General features: G+C 64.4%; 4 protein-coding genes and 1 non-coding gene across 8 annotated transcripts; 1 reads left to right on the top strand and 4 right to left on the bottom strand.

Annotated features, from left to right (window-relative positions):
- Positions 1 to 638: 638 nt before the first annotated feature.
- Positions 639 to 710, bottom strand: TRNAM-CAU (transfer RNA methionine (anticodon CAU)). Its single transcript has one exon. It is a non-coding gene; the product is annotated as a tRNA-Met (tRNA).
- Positions 711 to 893: 183 nt separating this feature from the next.
- On the top strand, positions 894 to 4,462 carry ILF2 (interleukin enhancer binding factor 2). The gene is made up of 14 exons (XM_066206571.1): positions 894 to 943; positions 1,343 to 1,384; positions 1,498 to 1,540; positions 2,157 to 2,261; positions 2,434 to 2,511; positions 2,634 to 2,736; positions 2,869 to 2,934; positions 3,021 to 3,137; positions 3,216 to 3,294; positions 3,405 to 3,492; positions 3,577 to 3,638; positions 3,794 to 3,908; positions 3,987 to 4,077; positions 4,168 to 4,462. Exons 1-14 carry the CDS (start codon positions 939 to 941, stop codon positions 4,326 to 4,328), a joined length of 1,155 nt encoding a protein of 384 aa, XP_066062668.1. The 5' UTR covers positions 894 to 938; the 3' UTR covers positions 4,329 to 4,462.
- A 232-nt stretch (positions 4,463 to 4,694) lies between these two features.
- Positions 4,695 to 6,373, bottom strand: SNAPIN (SNAP associated protein). The gene is made up of 4 exons (XM_066206580.1): positions 5,796 to 6,373; positions 5,257 to 5,303; positions 5,061 to 5,179; positions 4,695 to 4,980 (listed from the first exon to the last, which is right to left on the bottom strand). Exons 1-4 carry the CDS (start codon positions 6,128 to 6,130, stop codon positions 4,891 to 4,893), a joined length of 591 nt encoding a protein of 196 aa, XP_066062677.1. The 5' UTR covers positions 6,131 to 6,373; the 3' UTR covers positions 4,695 to 4,890.
- LOC136302983 (mothers against decapentaplegic homolog 4-like) lies at positions 6,318 to 11,041 on the bottom strand. Of its 4 annotated transcripts, none has more exons than XM_066206567.1 (12): positions 10,900 to 11,041; positions 9,612 to 9,848; positions 9,180 to 9,354; positions 9,068 to 9,088; positions 8,801 to 8,941; positions 8,620 to 8,706; positions 8,409 to 8,537; positions 8,277 to 8,333; positions 8,009 to 8,192; positions 7,223 to 7,322; positions 6,701 to 6,839; positions 6,318 to 6,597 (listed from the first exon to the last, which is right to left on the bottom strand). In XM_066206567.1, the coding sequence occupies exons 2-12, from the start codon at positions 9,834 to 9,836 to the stop codon at positions 6,398 to 6,400; spliced, it is 1,458 nt and encodes a 485-aa protein (XP_066062664.1). In that variant the 5' UTR covers positions 9,837 to 9,848; positions 10,900 to 11,041; the 3' UTR covers positions 6,318 to 6,397. The 4 variants fall into 4 exon arrangements, with proteins under 4 accessions (XP_066062664.1, XP_066062662.1, XP_066062663.1 ...); XM_066206565.1 differs by having other exon boundaries at positions 7,223 to 7,391; XM_066206566.1 differs by having other exon boundaries at positions 7,223 to 7,391; positions 9,612 to 9,885.
- Positions 11,042 to 12,248: 1,207 nt separating this feature from the next.
- Positions 12,249 to 17,279, bottom strand: CHTOP (chromatin target of PRMT1). The gene is given in 7 exon segments (XM_066206577.1): positions 12,249 to 12,572; positions 12,943 to 13,079; positions 13,168 to 13,292; positions 13,294 to 13,353; positions 14,338 to 14,488; positions 15,755 to 15,830; positions 17,089 to 17,279. Coding segments are annotated over 6 exon segments (741 nt in total). The 5' UTR covers positions 15,820 to 15,830; positions 17,089 to 17,279; the 3' UTR covers positions 12,249 to 12,369.
- Positions 17,280 to 17,594: the final 315 nt, after the last annotated feature.

Raw genomic sequence — 17,594 nt, forward strand, 5'->3', positions numbered from 1 at the left:
GTGGGGCGGTGGGACGGGGCGTGGGGTGCGGGGGGGGAAGATGTGCGGGGATGTGTCCCCTCCCTGCGCTGGGTCCCGGCCGCCGTCACCGCGCGGGGGCCGCTGCTGACCCGGTCACGCGTGGGGTGCTGAGAACCCATAAACTCATTAGGCTGTGCAGGGGACAGACACGCCGACCCACGGATCCCAGGCTGGCCCCACGCAGCCCTGGGGGACTCGGGGGGCCTCGGACACCTCTGGGCCCCACCTGCGTGGGAGGTTCTGGCCCGCGGAGGGGTGGCGGCAGCCCCACGGCAGCGGGGGGTGACGCCGGAGATGCCACTCGGGGGTTGGGGTGCTGCTGGGGACACTGGCAGCGCACGGGGGGACACGGGCAGAGCCTGGGGACACACTCGGTTGCGGGGACGCGCGCGATGATCCGGCCACGGCGCGCCCGCAGCTCCCGTGGGCGCGCGCGGCGCTCGGGGACGCGGGTGGGCGACACCCGTGACACCCCTGGCAACCCCGCGCAGCCGCCCACTCTCCGCGCGGGACAAGCGCGAAAAAGCGTTAAGAAACCAATGCAGCAAATAAAAATAAATGTTAACGAGCAAAACAAACCTCGCGTGGAGTCGAGAGGGGAGGGAAAAATTGCGCGTTAGCAGAGGATGGTTTCGATCCATCGACCTCTGGGTTATGGGCCCAGCACGCTCCCGCTGCGCCACTCTGCTGCGGCACTCCGCCCCCTGCCGGCGGTTGCTATAACCGCGGCGCCGCGCGCCCGTCCGCGGAGCCCGCGCCGCAATTGGCCGCTCCCCGCCTCGATTGACGCGGCGCTCCACCAATGGCCGCAGGCGCAGCGCCCGCGGAGGGTGGGCGCGGGGACAGCGGCGGCCAATGGGAGGGCGGGTTGCTGCGGGGTCTGCGAGCGGCGCTTCATTGTCGGGAGCGGCGGCGACATGAGGTGGGGACACCGGGGACACCGGGGACACCGGGACCACCGGGACCACCGGGACCGGCACCGGGGAGGCACCGAGACCTGAGCGGGAGCGGGAGGAACCGGGGGGATCCCGGGGGGATCCCGGGAGGAACGGGGGAAATGGAGGGAGAACCGGGACCGGGAGGGACCACGGGGGCACCGGGGAGAGACCGGGAGCGGGGGGCCGCGGGAACGGCGGGTGGGATGGGGGAACGGGAGGAGACCGGCGGGAGCGGGGAGAACAACCGGGGGGATCAGCAGCAAGAGGAACCGGGGGGCGGCGGGACCGGGACCCAAACCGGGGGAGCACCGGGGGAAGCGGCCCGGGGACCGGAGCCCCCCGTCACCGTCACCGTCACCGTCACCGCCGTTCTCTCCCCGCAGGGGCGATCGAGGCCGCGGCCGTGGCGGCCGCTTCGGTTCCAGGCGAGTCCCGGCGCTGCTGCCTGTCCGCATGTCGCGACAGCACCGTGTCGTGACCGGGGGGGGGGGATCCGCGGGGCCCGGGGAATGAATTTGGGGTTTTCTCTGCCCTGCAGGTTCCGGCCCTTTGTGCCCCACATCCCCTTCGACTTCTATGTGGTGAGTAACCCCTGGCCCGAGAGCGATTCCCGGGAATTTTCCAGGACTTTTTCCAGGATTAACGATCCCCCCCATCCCTGATTTCTCGCGGTCTGAATGAATTCCCTAAGAACGCTGTTGGCTCAGTAAAAAAACCGCCCAGGTTTGGGAACGGGATGATGGAACCCAGCCGAGGAGTAATGACACAAATCATTCCAGGGTTGGAATTTCTGGGATTTATAACAGAGAAATCCCTGGACTGAGGTTACAAATCATTCCAGGGTTGGGGTTTTTGGGGATTATAATAATCCCTGGACTGAGCTTGGGGTGATGCCCATACCTGTCGCTCCCCTCAGGTGTTCACGTACCTGTTTCCCACCTTTCCCAGGAGGAAATCATTCCCTCCTCCCAAATTCCCCGAGTTTCTGCCCCCTGGACAGGTGACTCCGAGGCCCTGTGGCTGCAGACAAAAGGAGGGTTAAGGAGTTAAATTAATAAATTCTTAATGGAGTTAACAAAACCCTCTGGAGCCGCACAGGTGGGAGCCCCTGGGCACCTGTGGAGCTTTTGTAGGCTAAAACAAAGGTGGAATTGTGCCGGGGGATGAAATCCAGGTGGGAATTCTGTCCCATTCCAGTGTGAGATGGCGTTTCCCCGGGTCAAACCCGCAGCAGACGAGACAGCCTTCAGTGAAGCCCTGCTCAAGAGGAACCAGGACCTGGCTCCCACTGCTGCCGAGCAGGTGCCGTGCCCAAAACTCCCCCAGCTCCTCGGGATGGGGCTTGGGGGAACCCGAAATTCCTCAGGAGTGGCCTCGAAATCAATTAGTTCTCTGCAATAATCACCCTGGAGGGGTTCTGTGGAGGATAACGTGGGGACTGTCCCTGCGTAACCCCTGTCCCGTTCATCCCCAGGCTTCCATCCTGTCCCTGGTGACCAAGATCAATAACGTTATTGACAACCTGATCGTGGCCCCGGGAACGTTTGAAGTGGTGAGTGCAGGGCTTGGGAGATGTGGATGAGCTGGAGCTGGGAAGATGCTGCTGGCCCCCCCCTACCCCAAACACGGCACGCGGGTTGAATTCCCGGGATTTTGGGGCCGTTTCTCCGCCAGCAAATCGAGGAGGTTCGCCAGGTGGGCTCCTACAAGAAGGGGACGATGACGACGGGGCACAACGTGGCCGACCTGGTGGTGATCCTGAAGATCCTGCCCACCTGTGAGTGCCAGCGGGGCGGGATCGGGGCGGGCCTGGGCGCCGGGGCTGCTCCCAACCCTTCTGCTGCTCCTTTTCCTTCTTCTCCTGCTCCCAACCCTTCTCCTGCTCCTCCTTCCCCTTCTCCTTTCGCAGTGGAGGCCGTGGCAGCCCTGGGGAACAAGGTGGTGGAGAGCCTGCGGGCACAGGACCCCAGCGAAGGTGAGGCCGTGCTCCAGGGCAGTGCGGGCTCCTTCCCGTGGGGATTCCCAGCCCCTCCAGGCGGAATTCCCGGCCTTTCCCCGCAGTCCTGACCATGCTGACCAACGAGACCGGCTTCGAGATCAGCTCGGCCGACGCCACAGTGAAGATCCTGATCACCACGGTGCCGCCCAACCTGCGCAAGCTGGACCCGGAGCTGCACCGTGAGCGCCCGCGCGTGTCCCCGCCCTGCCCAGTACCCCGGGAAGAGCGGGAATAACGGGAGTTTCTTCCTCCTGCAGTGGACATCAAGGTGCTGCAGAGCGCCCTGGCCGCCATCCGGCACGCGCGCTGGTTCGAGGAGAACGCCTCGCAGTCCACGTGCGTGCCGAGCCCGGGGTGTGATCCGGGGCTGGATCCAAATCCCGGTTCCCAAAGATGCGGAGAGCTGTCCTGGCCTGGGACTGACCCTCCTGCTGCCTCTGCCCCAGGGTGAAGGTTCTGATCCGCCTGCTCAAGGACCTGAGGATTCGCTTCCCCGGCTTCGAGCCGCTCACGCCCTGGATCCTGGATCTGCTGGTGCTGATCCCCATCCCGATCCTTACCCCAGGCTGGGATTCCTCCATTCCTCCTGCCCCAACCCCTGCTCCTTTCCCCCTGCAGGGCCACTACGCCGTGATGAACAACCCCACCCGGCAGCCCCTGGCCCTCAACATCGCCTACAGGTCCGTGCCAGGAATTCCCACTGCAGGAATTCCCCGTGAAAGCTCTGGAACCTGGCGGGCTGCCTGGGGGATACAGCCAGCTCATCCAGCTGGGATTTCCCGGTGGTGGTTTAGCCGGGAGAGCCCAGTTTTGAACCCAGACCGTCCCGTTGCAGGCGCTGCCTGCAGATCCTGGCGGCCGGGCTCTTCCTGCCCGGCTCCGTCGGCATCACGGATCCCTGCGAGAGCGGCAATTTCCGCGTGCACACCGTCATGACGCTGGAGCAGCAGGTCAGGAGGGCTCCCCGAAGGGCAGGGGACACCTGCGGGCATGTCCCTGGCCCCGCCCTGAGCCGTCCCTGTCCCCAGGACATGGTGTGCTACACCGCCCAGACCCTGGTCCGCATCCTCTCCCACGGGGGATACCGGAAAATCCTGGGACAGGAGGGTGACGCCAGCTGTGAGTGTGGGGCTGGGGGGGGGAACGCGTCAGGGCAGGGACGGGGCTGGGCTCCCCCAGCAGGTGCCCCAGGGTCACCTCTCGGGGCAGACCTGGCCTCCGAGATGTCCACGTGGGACGGGGTGATCGTGACGCCGTCGGAGAAGGCGTACGAGAAACCCCCGGAGAAGAAGGAAGGGGAGGAGGAGGAGGAGAACCAGGAGGAGCCGGCGGCGGGCGAGGAGGAGGAGAGCATGGAGACGCAGGAGTGAGGGCCCAGCGACGCACCTGCGCCGCCTGCGGCAGGTGAGGGGACACCGGGGGGGGGCTCTGAGCCCCTCCTGGGTCACCTGTCGTGTCCCTGTCCCCTGTTTTGTAAGTTGCACAGTAAACTGTTCCCCCTTTCCAGCGTGTCCTGCTCCTTCAGGTCCGGGTGGGATGGGCGGGAATGAGGCAGGTGGAGCAGCAGCAGAAGGATCCAAGAGTCCAAGGAGCCACCTGGGGCTGCCCAGACCCCACTTGGGGCCTCCCAAATTCCCACCTGGGGCTGTGAAATCCAACCTGGAGGTGCCCAGACCCCCCCCCGGCAGCGCTTGCCAGGCTCTGCTGTCCCCAAGGCCTCTCAGGGACGTGGGAGCACCGGGGACTCTCAGTCACTTTTATTCCAGCGCCCACAAATCCGGGGACACGGGGCTCAGTTCCCCGGGCTGCAGGTGGTGGGGGACATCCCCCCTCAGTTCAGGAGCTGGGATAAACAGGGATTCCTGGGATAAACAGCGATTCCTGGGATAAACAGCGATTCCTGCTCCCCTGGCCGGTCACTTGGTCACCTGGTCACTTGGCCTGGTAGCCCCCGGCCTCCAGCATCGCCCTCCTCCTCACGGTCTCCTTGGCCACGCTGTGGTTCAGCCTCCTCAGCCTCTCCTGGGGACGCGGCACGATTCACCTGTCAGCACCTGGCGGGTGGCTCTGGGGGCCCCCCAAAGCCCCCCGTGCCCCCTCACCTGGGCGTTCTGCAGGATGTTGTTGACCAGCACCACGCGGCGCCGGGCGTTCAGCAGCTTCTTCACGTAGGGATCGAGGTCCAGCGCCACTTTCTGATCCTCGTTGATGCGGCAAAGCTCTGGGGAGGGGTTTGGGGTGAGCGCCCACCCCAATGCTGGTGGGGACAAGGGGGGATCCCCCCCGGCTTTGGCTCACCTGTGGCCAGGCTGTCGATGTGCTCCCGCAGCTCCACCTGGCTCTCCCTGTGCAGGGGGGACGGGTAAAGCCCTGCATCCGCACCCCAAATCCACCTTTATCCCCCCCAGGATGGGACCTGCACCCCTCAGCCACCAAAGCCCCCAGCAGTGCCCACCTCACGTACCCCCAAAACCCTTCAGCCCCACAAAATCCGCCCTCACGTACCCCCAAAGCCCTTCAGCCCCACAAAATCAGCTCCCACGTACCCCCAAGGCCCTTCAGCCCCACAAAATCCGCCCCCACGTACCCCCAAAGCCCTTCAGCCCCACAAAATCCGCCCCCACGTACCCCCAAAGCCCTTCAGCCCCACAAAATCCGCCCCCACGTACCCCCAAAGCCCTTCAGCCCCACAAAATCCGCCCCCATGTACCCCCAAGGCCCTTCAGCCCCACAAAACTGCCCTTCCCGGCTCCACCCGCCGCTCAGCCTTTCAGCCCGGGCCCCGCCGCTCCCCGCCCCGCTCCCGGCCCGTCCCGCCCCGCTGTCCCCGGCCGCACCTGACGCTGTGGACGTGGCGGTCGAGCTGTCGCACGGCGGGCCGCAGGAACTGCAGGAGCCCCTCAGCGAAGAGCTCCCGAGCCCCGGGGCCGCTCCCCGCCGCCATCTTGGCCCGCCGGCGCCGCGGGGGCTGCTGGGAAAGCGAGTCCGCGGGGAGGGGGAGAGGCCGCTTCCGGTGCGCGCCGCGGGGGCTGCTGGGAAATGTGGTCCCCGTGGAAGGGGCCAGGGCACAGCTGGGCGCACATCTGGCCTCGCATCTGGCGGCGCAGCTGTACTGCTGAGCGTCCGTCGAAGGCGCTGAGAGAGCCGGCCTCCAGACTCCGACCCTATCCATTAACTGTTAGAACAACACGGTGCTTGGTCACCGTGGGGGGGTTTTTTTTTTTTGGCTTTTAAAATTTTTTTCCTTGGTTTATTTTCATACAAAAAGTTAAGCCAGGAGGTGGAAATCAGCCCCGAGGGCTGCGCTACACCCAGGCCACGATCCCCGATCCCATCCATTAAATAACTGTTAAACCAACTCGGTTTTGGTCATTTCGCTTCATTTTTTTCCCTCTTTTTTTTTTTTTTTGTTTTTTTTTTTGGCCGCTCCTCCCCGGGGTCAGGCGTGGGCGTCGGGCAGGGCGTGCAGCACGTGGTCCAGCAGCTGCAGGGCGCGGTGCAGGTGCACCTCGATCCAGCAGGGCGTGCAGGTGATGCTGGCCCGGGGGTAGTCGGGCCCCCAGCCCTTGACGAAGCTCAGCCTAACGAGGCACAGGCGCCGCAGGTCGTCCACGCCGAGCCCCGCGGCCACCGACAGCCCTGGGGAGGGGAGGGGGGGACGCGGTCATCACGGGGGTCCCACGGGTGGTGGGGTGGTCACTGACAGCCCCTGGGGGGACACGGGGGTGCTGTGGTCACTCACCGATGGCCGGGGCGATGCCGCCCACCGAGCCCGGCCCGGGGATGCTGCCGGCCACCGCGGCGGCCTGAGCCGTGGCCGCCGCCTGGGCAGTGGCCGCCTGCTGCTGCATCTGCCGGTGGCACTGGCGCAGGTCAAACACCTGGGCGGGGACACACGGGGGGACACCTGAGCGGGGCGGCTTTGGGGCAGGGGCTGCCCCCCTTTCAGCACCCCGCCGTCCCTGGGGTCCCTCCCCATTGCCCGGGACCGTCGCTCCAACTTCGCTTTTCCAGCGCTCGCATTTTCCCAAGAAAACAACGAGCGTTTTTACGATTTTCTCCTTGCTCACGCAACAAGGACGGTGGCTCTTCGCCAACCAAGTCCACGAGGTGGCAACCCATGGAGCCAACCTCGCGCCTTCGGACGATTCCGTATAAAAGACGGAGCCAGAAAATCAAAGCCAGAACTTTTCCTGCCGACCTCCCCCCTCCCCAAAATCCGGGCGCGGGATTTCCCCCCCTCACCCTTCCTGGGGAGCCCCACCTTGATGTGCGCGCCGGGGTAGACCTTGTGCACGGCGTCCCCGGGGGCCCTGCCCGCCTCCCTGTCCAGGTAGAAGCTCTGCACGAAGACGGCGTGGTCGCTGCGGCAGCGCATCCACACGTCGCCCTCTCCTCGGCGCTCCAGCTGCACGCCCCTGCCGATGTGCAGCCTGGCCGGGAGCCTCAGCATGGACCCCCACCCTGCAGCCCCCTCCCCGTTCTCCCTGGTTAGCCCAGGTTTTCCCCCTCATGTTCCTCCTGGCTGCCTTAATTAGCCCTCCTGGCTAATCTTCCCTGTCACCCCCCATTCCCCCCCCGCCCCCCCCGCCACATCTTTTCTCCTCGGGTTCTTCCCCTTCTCCTCCTTCTGCCCCCAATTGTCCCCCCACATCCCCCTCCCGCCCTGTGTATCCCCCAAACCCCACACCTCTACCCTGACTATCTCCCTTTTGCCCCCACACCTCCTGTGCCTTCCCCGTGCTCCCCATGCCCCCCACCCTCCCCTGTGCCCCCCAATGCCCCCCAAGCCCCCTGACCATCCGTGCCCCCCAATGCCCCCTGATCCCCTGAGCCCCCCCGACCCACCATGCCCCCCAATGCCCCCCACACCTCTGGACCCCTTGTGTCCTCCCCATGCCCCCCACCCTCCCCTGTGCCCCCCAATGCCCCCCGTGCCCCCCAATGCCCCCCATACCCCCTGACCCCTTTTGTCCTCCCCATACCCCCATATCCCCTGTGCCCCCCAATGCCCCCCATGTCCCCTGACCCACCGTGCCCCCCGACCCACCGTGCCCTCTCGCTGGCCGCGCAGCGCTGGACGTTGGAGAGCTGCCCCAGGCAGAAGCGGGCCCCCCCCGAGGGGTCCACGTAGCCGTCCACCACCACCGTGGGGCAGCTCGAGGGCACCTTGAAGATCTCCCCCACCTGCACGTCCTGCTCGAAGTAGGCGATGGAGCACCAGAACTCCGGCCCTGGAACGGGGGGGACGTGGATTTTAGGGAAGGGGGGGGGGTCACGGCACCCAGGGGTGCGCAAGGAGGGTGGGGGGCGCTCACCAGGGTGGGTGGACACGGGGGGCTGGAGCACGGAGTTGTGGTGGTGCTGGGGGGGCCCTGGGATGGGGCAGAGAGGGGGTCAGCACCCTGAAGACCCCTCCCCACCCCTCGCCCGGTGCCCCCCAGACCTACAGCAGTGGGTGGGGTGGTGCTGGGGGGGCTGCGGGTGGCTCCGGCTGCCGGGGTGCTGTGGGGCGGGGGGCTGCGAGCCCCCCGAACTCGGGGTGTAGCTGGGGGCACCGGTCCAGCTCAGCGGGGAACCTGGAGGGGGACACAGGGGGGACGTCAGGAGGGTCCCCGGGGGTGTCGGGGGGGGGGGGCAGTGGGGTGACCCCATACTCACTGTGCTGGGCTGCTTTGGGGTACCCGTCCTGCGGGGGGCGCTGTGCCGGGGGGCCCTCGGGGGGCAGCAGGGGGTCCTGGGGGGTCGCTGTGGGGGAACATGGCAATGGGGGGGTCATTGTGGGGGGTTCAGGGTGATGCCCCCAAACCTTCGCAGGGTGGGGGTTCGGGGGTGACCTCACCTTGGGGCGCCATGGGGAGCGCGGGGTAGATCCGGGGCACACGGGGGGGCTCAGGGGGCCGCGCTCGGTGGGGCCGGGCGGGGGGCTCCATCTGCACACAGTCATGGACAAACTCCTCCTTCACCGGGCGCGGGGGGGGCACTGGGGAGGGCGGGGGACACACACCGGAGACCATGGGGGGCGGGGGGGCACGGGGACCCGCTGCGGGGGGGCTGGGCTGGCTCCGGGGGGCGAGCGCTCCCCGCCGGCCCCGGGCCGGGCTCTCACCTGTGCTCGGGATGCTCAGACCTGCGGGAGAGGCGGCGGGGAGGGGGATTTAGGGGTGCCGGTGACTCCCCCCCGCCCATCCCGCCCGGGGGTCCCGGGGGTCCGCGCTCACCGCTGCCCGGGGTCCCCACGCGCTCGTAGTGGTAGGGGTTGACACAGACGCTGTCGCACTTGAGGTCGAAGGCGAACCGGCAGAACTCGGCGGGTTTCAGCTCGTTCTTGTGCAGGTCGGGCCAGCGCCAGAGCCGCGCGTAGATGACGTGGGGGAATCCCTTCCTACCCGCCACCTGCCGGGGGGGGGGACACAGCGGGCTGGTGTCCCCTCCCCGGGGTGACACCGGGACCCCCCCGGCCTCCTCCCGGCTCCAGACACAACCACCCCCCGCCCGCGATCGCCCCCGGCTCCACGGCCACACACTGACCCACGGGATCCCGCCCCGGGGGAGGGGGCTGCGGGATCCATCCCGCCCGGGACGGGGGGCTCAGACCCCCAAAGGTGGGGAGGGTTTACAGCGGGGGGTGTCACCCGTGTCCCCCCGCGTACCTGGAGCCGCCCGTCCAGGGTGCGCTGCACGGTGACACACTGGCCGGGCTGTGCCCCGCCGGAGGTGACAGCGGCCACCAGCGCGTCCAGTTCGTCCCTCTTCTCCTTCAGCTTCCTCAGCAGGCTCTGGATGGCGCGGCGGGCGAAGGCCTCGCTGTCCCCGCCCTGCCGGTGGCACAGCAGGCTGTGCACGATGCCGGGGCCGCTGTCGCTGCCCAGGGACATGGCGCCGCGGCCCTGCAAGGCACGGCGTGTCCCCTGCCTGTCACCCTTGCTGGCAGGGGACACGCTGTCAGCTGGACACCCGGCCAGCGGGAAGGTGGCACCGGGAAGGTGGCACTCGCCAGGTGACCAGGACGTGGGGACTAAGCCATCTGTCACCTAATGCACGGGTGCCACGACCTGAGTCCCGGAGTTTGTCCCCAGCTTGGGGAAGCTGGGGAGGTGACAGGACACAGCGCTCACAGGGACACTCGGGGTGTCCCCAGCTCGTGGTGGCACCAGCCGCGGGGACGGCCCCGCTGCCGCCGCCGAGGCCAGACTAAACAGAGCCCGGCCTGGCGCCGCTCCTTAACCCCTCTCCCTCCCCGGCTTCTCCCTTTCCTGCCTCCCCGCCAGAGCCTGCACGCAGCGTTCCAGAGCCCTGGAAAATCCTTGCGATGGCGGCAGACACAACAAACCGCGGCTCCCCGCTCCTTATCTGGCGCGGGGAGGGAGCCCGCGTGTCCTGCCAGCGCCCCGCGTGTCCCCCCGTGCCAAGATGCCACCACGGCACGGGGACGCTGCCAGGGAGACCCCCGGGATGGGGACGCGACCCTCAGCCCCCCCTAGCCAAGCTCTGGGGTTCATCCCGGGGATCTCAGTGCCTCGAAGCCAGCATTCCCCGCTCCCTGCCCATCCTCTGCCTCAAGTTTTGGGGCTCAAAGCAGGGGAAGAGCGGACCCGGGGTCCTGCTTCCCCCCGGCTCCGACGGCTGCAATCCCAAGGCTGCTCCAGGGAAGACTGGAAGGGTCAGAGTCCCCTTTGTCCCTCCGCAAAGCTCAGCCCAGCCTGGCTTGGGGGCAGCTGGGGGCAGCGGGGGCCAGAGCCGGCTTGTCCCTGGCTCCATCCTCACCCCCGCCCGGAGAATCCCCGGCTGATCCCGAGGCCCCGAGCTGTCCAACAGGGGATTCCTGGGACACCACGGGGGCACGGGAGGGTGACAAGGGTGGCGCAGGGGTTTTGAGGGGTGACAGGCTCCAAGGGGGGGACACCAGCGGGGACCCCCGGTGGGTCAGGTTCCACTCACCTCCGCCGTCACTCGCGGCCCGGCTCCCGCCGCATGTCCTGCGGTTCCCGGGGCTGCTGCCCCGTCCTGAGCCCCCTCCCTCAGTCCTCTGCCATTTCCCCCCGCCCTGTCCCCGCTCCCGTTCCCGCTCCCTCAGCCCTTTCCCAACTCCGACCCTACAATAACAAAAGGAGCGGCCGGAGCGCGTGAGGCGCCGCCGCGCCGCAGCCAATGGCAGCGCCCGTGACAGCCGGGCCCGGCCCCGCCAGCCAATGGCGGCCGCGCTTTCACCGCCCGAGCCCCCAGACGGGCCACGCCCCCGGCGCCGCCGGGCCCCGCTCCCGCCGGGAACGCCGCGGCTCCGGCCCCGGTTATCCCACCGGGAATGCCGCGGTTATTCCCCGGTTATCCCACCGGGAACGCCGCGGCTCCGGCCCCGGTTATCCCACCGGGAATGCCGCGGTTATTCCCCGGTTATCCCACCGGGAACGCCGCGGCTCCGGCCCCGGTTATCCCACCGGGAATGCCCCGGTTATCCACCGGGAATGCCGCGGTTATTCCCCGGTTATCCCACCGGGAACGCCGCGGGTCCGGCCCTGGTTATCCCACCGGGAATGCCCCGGTTATCCCACCGGGAACGCCGCGGCTCCGGCCCCGGTTATCCCACCGGGAATGCCCCGGTTAGCCCCCGGTTATCCCACCGGGAACGCCGCGGCTCCGGCCCCGGTTATCCCACCGGGAATGCCGCGGTTATTCCCCGGTTATCCCACCGGGAACGCCGCGGGTCCGGCCCTGGTTATCCCACCGGGAATGCCCCGGTTATCCCCCGGTTATCCCACCGGGAATGCCGCGGGTCCGGCCCTGGTTATCCCACCGGGAATGCCCCGGTTATCCCCCGGTTATCCCACCGGGAACGCCGCGGGTCCGGCCCCGGTTATCCCACCGGGAACGCCGCGGCCCCGGCCCCCGGTTATCCCACCGGGAACGCCGCGGGTCCGACCCCGGTTATCCCACCGGGAACGCCGCGGGTCCGACCCCGGTTATCCCACCGGGAACGCCGCGGGTCCGGCCCCGGTTATCCCACCGGGAACGCCGCGGCCCCGGCCCCGGTTATCCCCCGGCGATTCCCGGTACGATCCGCAGCTGCCCCAGCCCCCGGCCCAGATCGCCTCCTCTCCCTTTCGGCTGCAAAGGAAATTCAGAAAAATCCCATTTCCAGAGAAAAACCCCACACGGAGCTTTGGGAATTCCCTCTCCTTTAAGGAACCAGAAACGTGAGAATCCAAGGGAACAGGGCACAGAACAGGGAAACCCAAAGCGTGGAAAGGCTGGGTGATTTAAAAAAAAAAAAAAAAAAGATGCCCCAAAAGAACAATCCAAAAAAAGTTTAATACAACAGAGAGTATCAAAACATCCAAGAACACACGAAGTCTGAATTCCCCCTCGGGGATTCCAGAGGGAAGGATCCCCACACCCGGCAGTCCCAGCCCCTCAGTCGGCAGCCTCGGGATCCGTCTGTGCCATGTACGCGTCCAGCTCGGCGTCCAGGTGTCCCTTGGTCTTGGACATGTAGGCGTCCAGCTGGTTGTCCAGCTGCTCCTTGGTGAGCGCGGGCCGTGCCGAGCCTCTGCCGCGGCCCCGGCCCCTGCCGCGCCCGCCGAACCCGCCGCGGCCCCGGCCAGCCATGCCGCGACCTGCGGGCACAGGGAACACGGCACTGCCGCGGCCAGACGCCTCCTCATCCCAGCACCTGCCATCTCCATGGAAAACATGGCACTGCCTCATCCTAACACTGCCTCAATGCCGGCATTTCCCATCCCAGCCTGCTCAGCTCCATGGGAAACAGCACTGGCTCAGGAAAGGAGGATTCCAGTTGAACCCCCGTTATTCCCAGCCAGGACAGAAGGATCCCAGCTCAACTCCCGTTATTCCCAGCCAGGACAGGAGGATCCCAGCTGAATCCCCGTTATCCCCAGCCAGGACAGGAGGATCCCAGCTGAATCCCCGTTATCCCCAGCCAGGACAGCAGGACCCCATCTGAACGCCGCCGGCCCGGGCACTCACCTCTGCCGCCGATCCCGCCCCGGCCCATGGCGCCCCGGCCCAGGCCGCCTCTTCCCGGGCCCCCCCGGCCCCTGATGCCTCCTCTCCGCAGGCCCATGCGCGGGGCGATCCCTCTCCCTCCTCGCAGCAGGCCTTGACCTTGGGCGGGAAAAGCCAGAGAAGGCGGATTTCACCCCTGGGGAAGGGGACACGGGGGACGGCCAGAGGGGACGGCAGGGGACTGACCCTCGCAGCGCCAGCCCTCCCCGCAGCACGCCGCGGGCGCCGCGGCCCCGCAGGGCCCCCCGGGGCAGCCCCCGCTGGCCCAGGGCCAGCCCCCGGCCGCCCAGGGCTCCGCGGGCCAGCGGCCCCCGCGCGCCGGCCCAGCCGCGCCTGGATGTTGCTCTTGCCGAGGCGTTGCTTCAGGCTCTTCTGGAAGAGAAGATTCGGGGAAGGGTGGAGAGAACAGGGGTCATGCAGCAATCTGGGAGCGGGGGACACCGACGCCACGGGCACGGCTGGGGCGGGAACGCAGCGCTGGGCACGGAGGGGGGTGCGCCCCCCTTCGCCTTCCCCATCCACCCAGGGAGGGAAGGTGGGGTTTTAAGGGCTGGCACCGACCGGCAGCGACTGTCGCTGCCCTGGGATTGTGAGGTGAAGCACTCGGCAGCTCCCCGAGCCCCGGGATGAGCCGTTTCTCTGGAAAAATAGAGAGGAGACATCAACAGCCGGCACCCGACACACCAACAGCCAGGGCCACTCATCCGAGGTGAATTCTCTGCAAGTCCCTCCCAGGGGTCGTGTTTTTTAGGATCATGGAATGCCCTGAATCCATCAGGATCATCCAGGCCGACTCCTGCCCCTCCACAGACACCCCAAAATCCCACCCTGGCAGCTCCTGGAGCTCTGGCAGCCTCTGGGGAAGAGCCTTTCCCCGATCCCCCTGACACAGCTGGATCCAGTCCCTGCCCACATAGATGGGAGCTGCAGATCCCCAAATCTGCCCTCAGGCTCCTCTGCTCCAGCTGGACACACCACGTGCCCTCAGCCACTCCTGACATGGCCCTTCCAGACTCTTCTCCATGCTGGTGGAGTCTCCTTTGGACACTCTCCACCACCTTTTTTACAGAATCCCCGAAGTCTCCCAGGTTGGGAAAGCCTCCCTTGAGCCCAATCCCCAGCTCAGGGCACTGAGGGGGACGGCAACACCTCCAGGGACGGGCACTCCAAACCTCCCCGGAGGAAATTCCCCCCGATTCCGAGCTGACCCTCCTTCCGGGGAGCTGCGCAGAGCCTCCTCTCCTCCAGCAGCTCCCCACACTCACCCTCCATCCCCTTCCCTTGCCTGGGCCTCTTTTGTCTCTCCAGAGCCGATTTTTCCACCTCCTGCAAGGCCCAAATGTCCTTTCCCCTCACCTGTTTGAGCTTCAGAGCAGCCTGCACAGACGGTCTGTTCTCCATCTGCTGGGCCAGGCGTCTGTTTCGGGCGCTGGCCAGCTGCTGCTGCTGCATGGTGGCCCGGATATTCACCGGCATCGGCTGTTTGTTCTTCAGCATGTTAGTGAAGCTTCAAGGTCGAATAAAACGGGGTTTCATTAAAGCTTTTAAACACACAAATTACGGGCATTTCAACGGTGCTCGAGTGGGGGCTCCAGCTCCCATGAACCTTTATGCAAAAGAGTGGCAACTCTCTGGGATTTACGGATCCCTCCGTTAAAAGAGGCAGGAAATGAGGTGGAAGTTTTCAGTGGGAATGAGAGAAGCTGGAGGGTTAGTTAGTGGGTTTTAGAGATGGCAGAAGGGGTGACAACCAGCAGGAAGCGGGGATGAGCGTGACAAGGGAGGGGAGGGGGAGAAACAGGACAGCAAAAGCCAAATCAACCCCTCCCCCCCCAAAAAAAATCTGGGAGAAGCATCAGAATTCCAGGCCGGGAGGTTGGTTGGGAAGACACCAGGCTGGGGTGTCCTCCAGGTTGGAAGGGATCTTCTTAAAGCCTTCTCCAACCTGAACAACTCCATGATTGTGCAAAATTCCGCCACCCAGAGCATCTCCTGGGTTCCACTCTGAAACGAGGCCGACTGGGAACTATTTAAACTCCTCAACTGAAGAGCGAACCAGCAGCCAGGCGGTAAATAAGGATTCCCCGGGAAGAGTGAAATCCACCCCCTAAAAACGAGGGGTTTGGGCTGCCAAGGGAGGGAACTCGGGCCACACCTCCCTGCAGCACTGCCGGAGCAAAAACCCCCGCGTGTAACAGCGTTTAACCCCGTTAGTCGTCACAGAGGAGCCACAGGAGGGAAAACCCGGCGGGATGACCCACGGGAGGAGCTGGAGGACAGACAGGCATGGAGGTGGAGCGAAGCTGTTGCCTCTTACAAAGCCCAGCAGGGCCTTGGGGCGGGTTCCGGGGCCGCCGCCGGCCTCTTACAGAGCCCACCCAGGGCGGGCGGGGCCCTCGGGCTCGGCGGCAGAGCCAAAATACCGATGTCAAAACATGTGGGAGAGACAGGGAGGGTGTGAGGTTGGTCTCTGCTCTTACAACGCATCCCACCGAGGCGAAACCAACGCCAGGAACAAAAAGAAAAAAAAAAAAAAAACAACAACAAAAAAACATAACCACGGAGAGATTCCCTCCAGGAATTTGGCCTCTTTTTAACCCTCTGCAGGGCTCGGAGGGTGTGGAGGCACCGAGGTTAAAGGAGGGCGGAAACCACGGTGGGTTTGGTTTTTTTTTTTTTTTTTGTTTGGTTTGGATTTTTGGATAGTGAGAATTAAGTAAAAATAAAAATATTATGGTTTCTTAGGAGCTGAAGGTGCCGTTGGCTTCCTCACCGCTCGTTCAGAGACATCTTGGTGGTGCTCTTTAGCACGACCTTCGGTGCTGACTGTGCAGCCATCTTCAGAGAATCTGCAAAACAGGCCCCAGAGAGAAGATTTCAACCTTTATTACACATTAATACCGCTAAATACCAAAAATCCCCTCCATTCTGCCTCCCCGGGGGGAGGAAATAAAGATTATGTGATATCGATTCATTTATTTTCAGTGATTTTTTTTTTTTTTTTAGCCCTCTGCCAGAATTTTTTTCCTGATTCTGGGATTTTTAATGTTTTTAATAAATCAGGGAGTTCCTTTATTTTTCCCTCAGCAAAAATTTGTCTTTTAACTGTGGATGTTTCAGCAATATCAGGAGAATTAACACAATAATACAGCAGCAAGTGTCATCTTCAGAGCAAAGACGCAAAACCAAAACCAAAGACATCAAATTTACACAATTATTACATATTCACACAACTAAACATTAAAAGAACTCTGTTTTCTGTGGAGAAACTAGGAGTGAGGCAGGTTGTGGGTATTATATTTACGTATTTTTAATGTTTTCTAGCCCTCTACCAGGTTTAATAAATATGCGAGTCACTTTAATTTACCTTCACTAAAATTTTACCTTTTTCCAGTGATTATCTTGTCGTTTTTTAAAATAATAACACAAAACCCCCCAGCTGTAAACAGCAAGTAATGCCTTTAGCACAGTGACACCTCGACATTTCCCACGTTCTGAGCATTACCGAGGCGCAAACCCCGATTTTAAGGGCACAGGGAATTAAAACTGGCAATAAAAATCCAAGGTGATGCTACAGAACCACCGTATGCCTTATGGAGACATCGAGGTTCCACCTCCCTCGGGGCAGGGATTTAAATCCGCCCAGCGCTGGATGCTACCCCGAGCTCTGCAGATCGATTTCTTCATTTAATTTATAATTAGCAGCAAATTTAACGGGCGGATGAGGGCCAGGATGCGCTCCCTCAAAAACCGGCTTCATTGAGAGGATTTACAGCCAGAAAACTGAGACGACAGAAAGCCTTATTCCTATTTCCAATAACTTTTAATGACTTTACTTGAATACAGAGCAGCTTTTTTTTTTTTTTTTTTTTCAATTTGAAGCGGTTTTTTAAGCGTTCTCCTTCCCGAGGAAAATAAAATAATAAAAAAACTCCGCTCCGTCCCCCTCAGCCGCGACTGCGGAGGTCGGTCGGGGGAAAAGCGCCGAACCTGAGGGGGCTACCCCGGGCCGTGAGGGAACCATGAGGGGATCATGTGGGGAACCGTGAGGGGACCCCCCGGGCCCTGAGGAGCGCCCGCCCCCGCGCAGCCGGGCCGCTCACTCACCGAAGCACACGGTCGCCAGGTCTCCGGTGGCTCCGGTGGCTCCGGCGGGCGGGCGGGTGAGTGAGTGAGTGCGGGGCCGGTGTGGAGCCGGCGCGGGGCCGGGGCTGGCGCTGAGCTCCGCCCCGCTCCCGCTGCCGCCGCCGCCGCCGCTTCTTCTCCCTCAGCCGCCCTCGACAAAATGGCGTCGGCGCCGCTCCCGCCCCCGTCGAAATGGCGGCCGCTCGCTCGGCCACTCCCACTGCCCCCTCGGCGGGCGGTGATTGGTGCAGCCCCGGAGGGGGCGGGGAAAGGGGGCGGGGGAAAGGGAGGTGGGAACGTCCTGGCGGGGGTGGGGGGGTGGAGTCGTGGTGACGTCATAGAGAGCGGTGTTGTCATGGAATCGTCGTGTAACCGTCATGGAATCGCCATGGAATCGCCATGGAATCGCCATGGAATCGCCATGGAACCGCCAGGGACCCACGGCACCGGGGAGTCACCAGACCGGGGAACCACGGAGTTCACACGAT

Source organism: Chamaea fasciata, unplaced genomic scaffold (genome assembly GCF_029207755.1).
Source record: "Chamaea fasciata isolate MVZ Bird 193981 ecotype frontalis unplaced genomic scaffold, bChaFas1.0.hap1 SCAF_31, whole genome shotgun sequence".
NCBI classification, from domain to species: Eukaryota; Metazoa; Chordata; class Aves; order Passeriformes; family Sylviidae; genus Chamaea; species Chamaea fasciata.

Excerpts from the sequence above, each read along its gene's own strand:
- ILF2 (XM_066206571.1), top strand. Across the intron at positions 2,262-2,433 it reads CTCCCACTGCTGCCGAGCAG|GCTTCCATCCTGTCCCTGGT; the intron begins GTGCCGTGCCCA and ends GTTCATCCCCAG. Across the intron at positions 3,639-3,793 it reads GCCCTCAACATCGCCTACAG|GCGCTGCCTGCAGATCCTGG; the intron begins GTCCGTGCCAGG and ends GTCCCGTTGCAG.
- LOC136302983 (XM_066206565.1), bottom strand. The coding sequence starts at position 9,836 with ATGTCCCTGGGCAGCGACAGCGGCCCCGGCATCGTGCACAGCCTGCTG. Across the intron at positions 8,538-8,619 it reads CCCCAAAGCAGCCCAGCACA|GTTCCCCGCTGAGCTGGACC; the intron begins GTGAGTATGGGG and ends GTCCCCCTCCAG. Across the intron at positions 6,840-7,222 it reads ACCCCGGCGCGCACATCAAG|GTGTTTGACCTGCGCCAGTG; the intron begins GTGGGGCTCCCC and ends GTCCCCGCCCAG.
- SNAPIN (XM_066206580.1), bottom strand. The coding sequence starts at position 6,130 with ATGGATAGGGTCGGAGTCTGGAGGCCGGCTCTCTCAGCGCCTTCGACG. Across the intron at positions 5,180-5,256 it reads CATCGACAGCCTGGCCACAG|AGCTTTGCCGCATCAACGAG; the intron begins GTGAGCCAAAGC and ends ACCCCTCCCCAG. Across the intron at positions 4,981-5,060 it reads ACATCCTGCAGAACGCCCAG|GAGAGGCTGAGGAGGCTGAA; the intron begins GTGAGGGGGCAC and ends CCGCGTCCCCAG.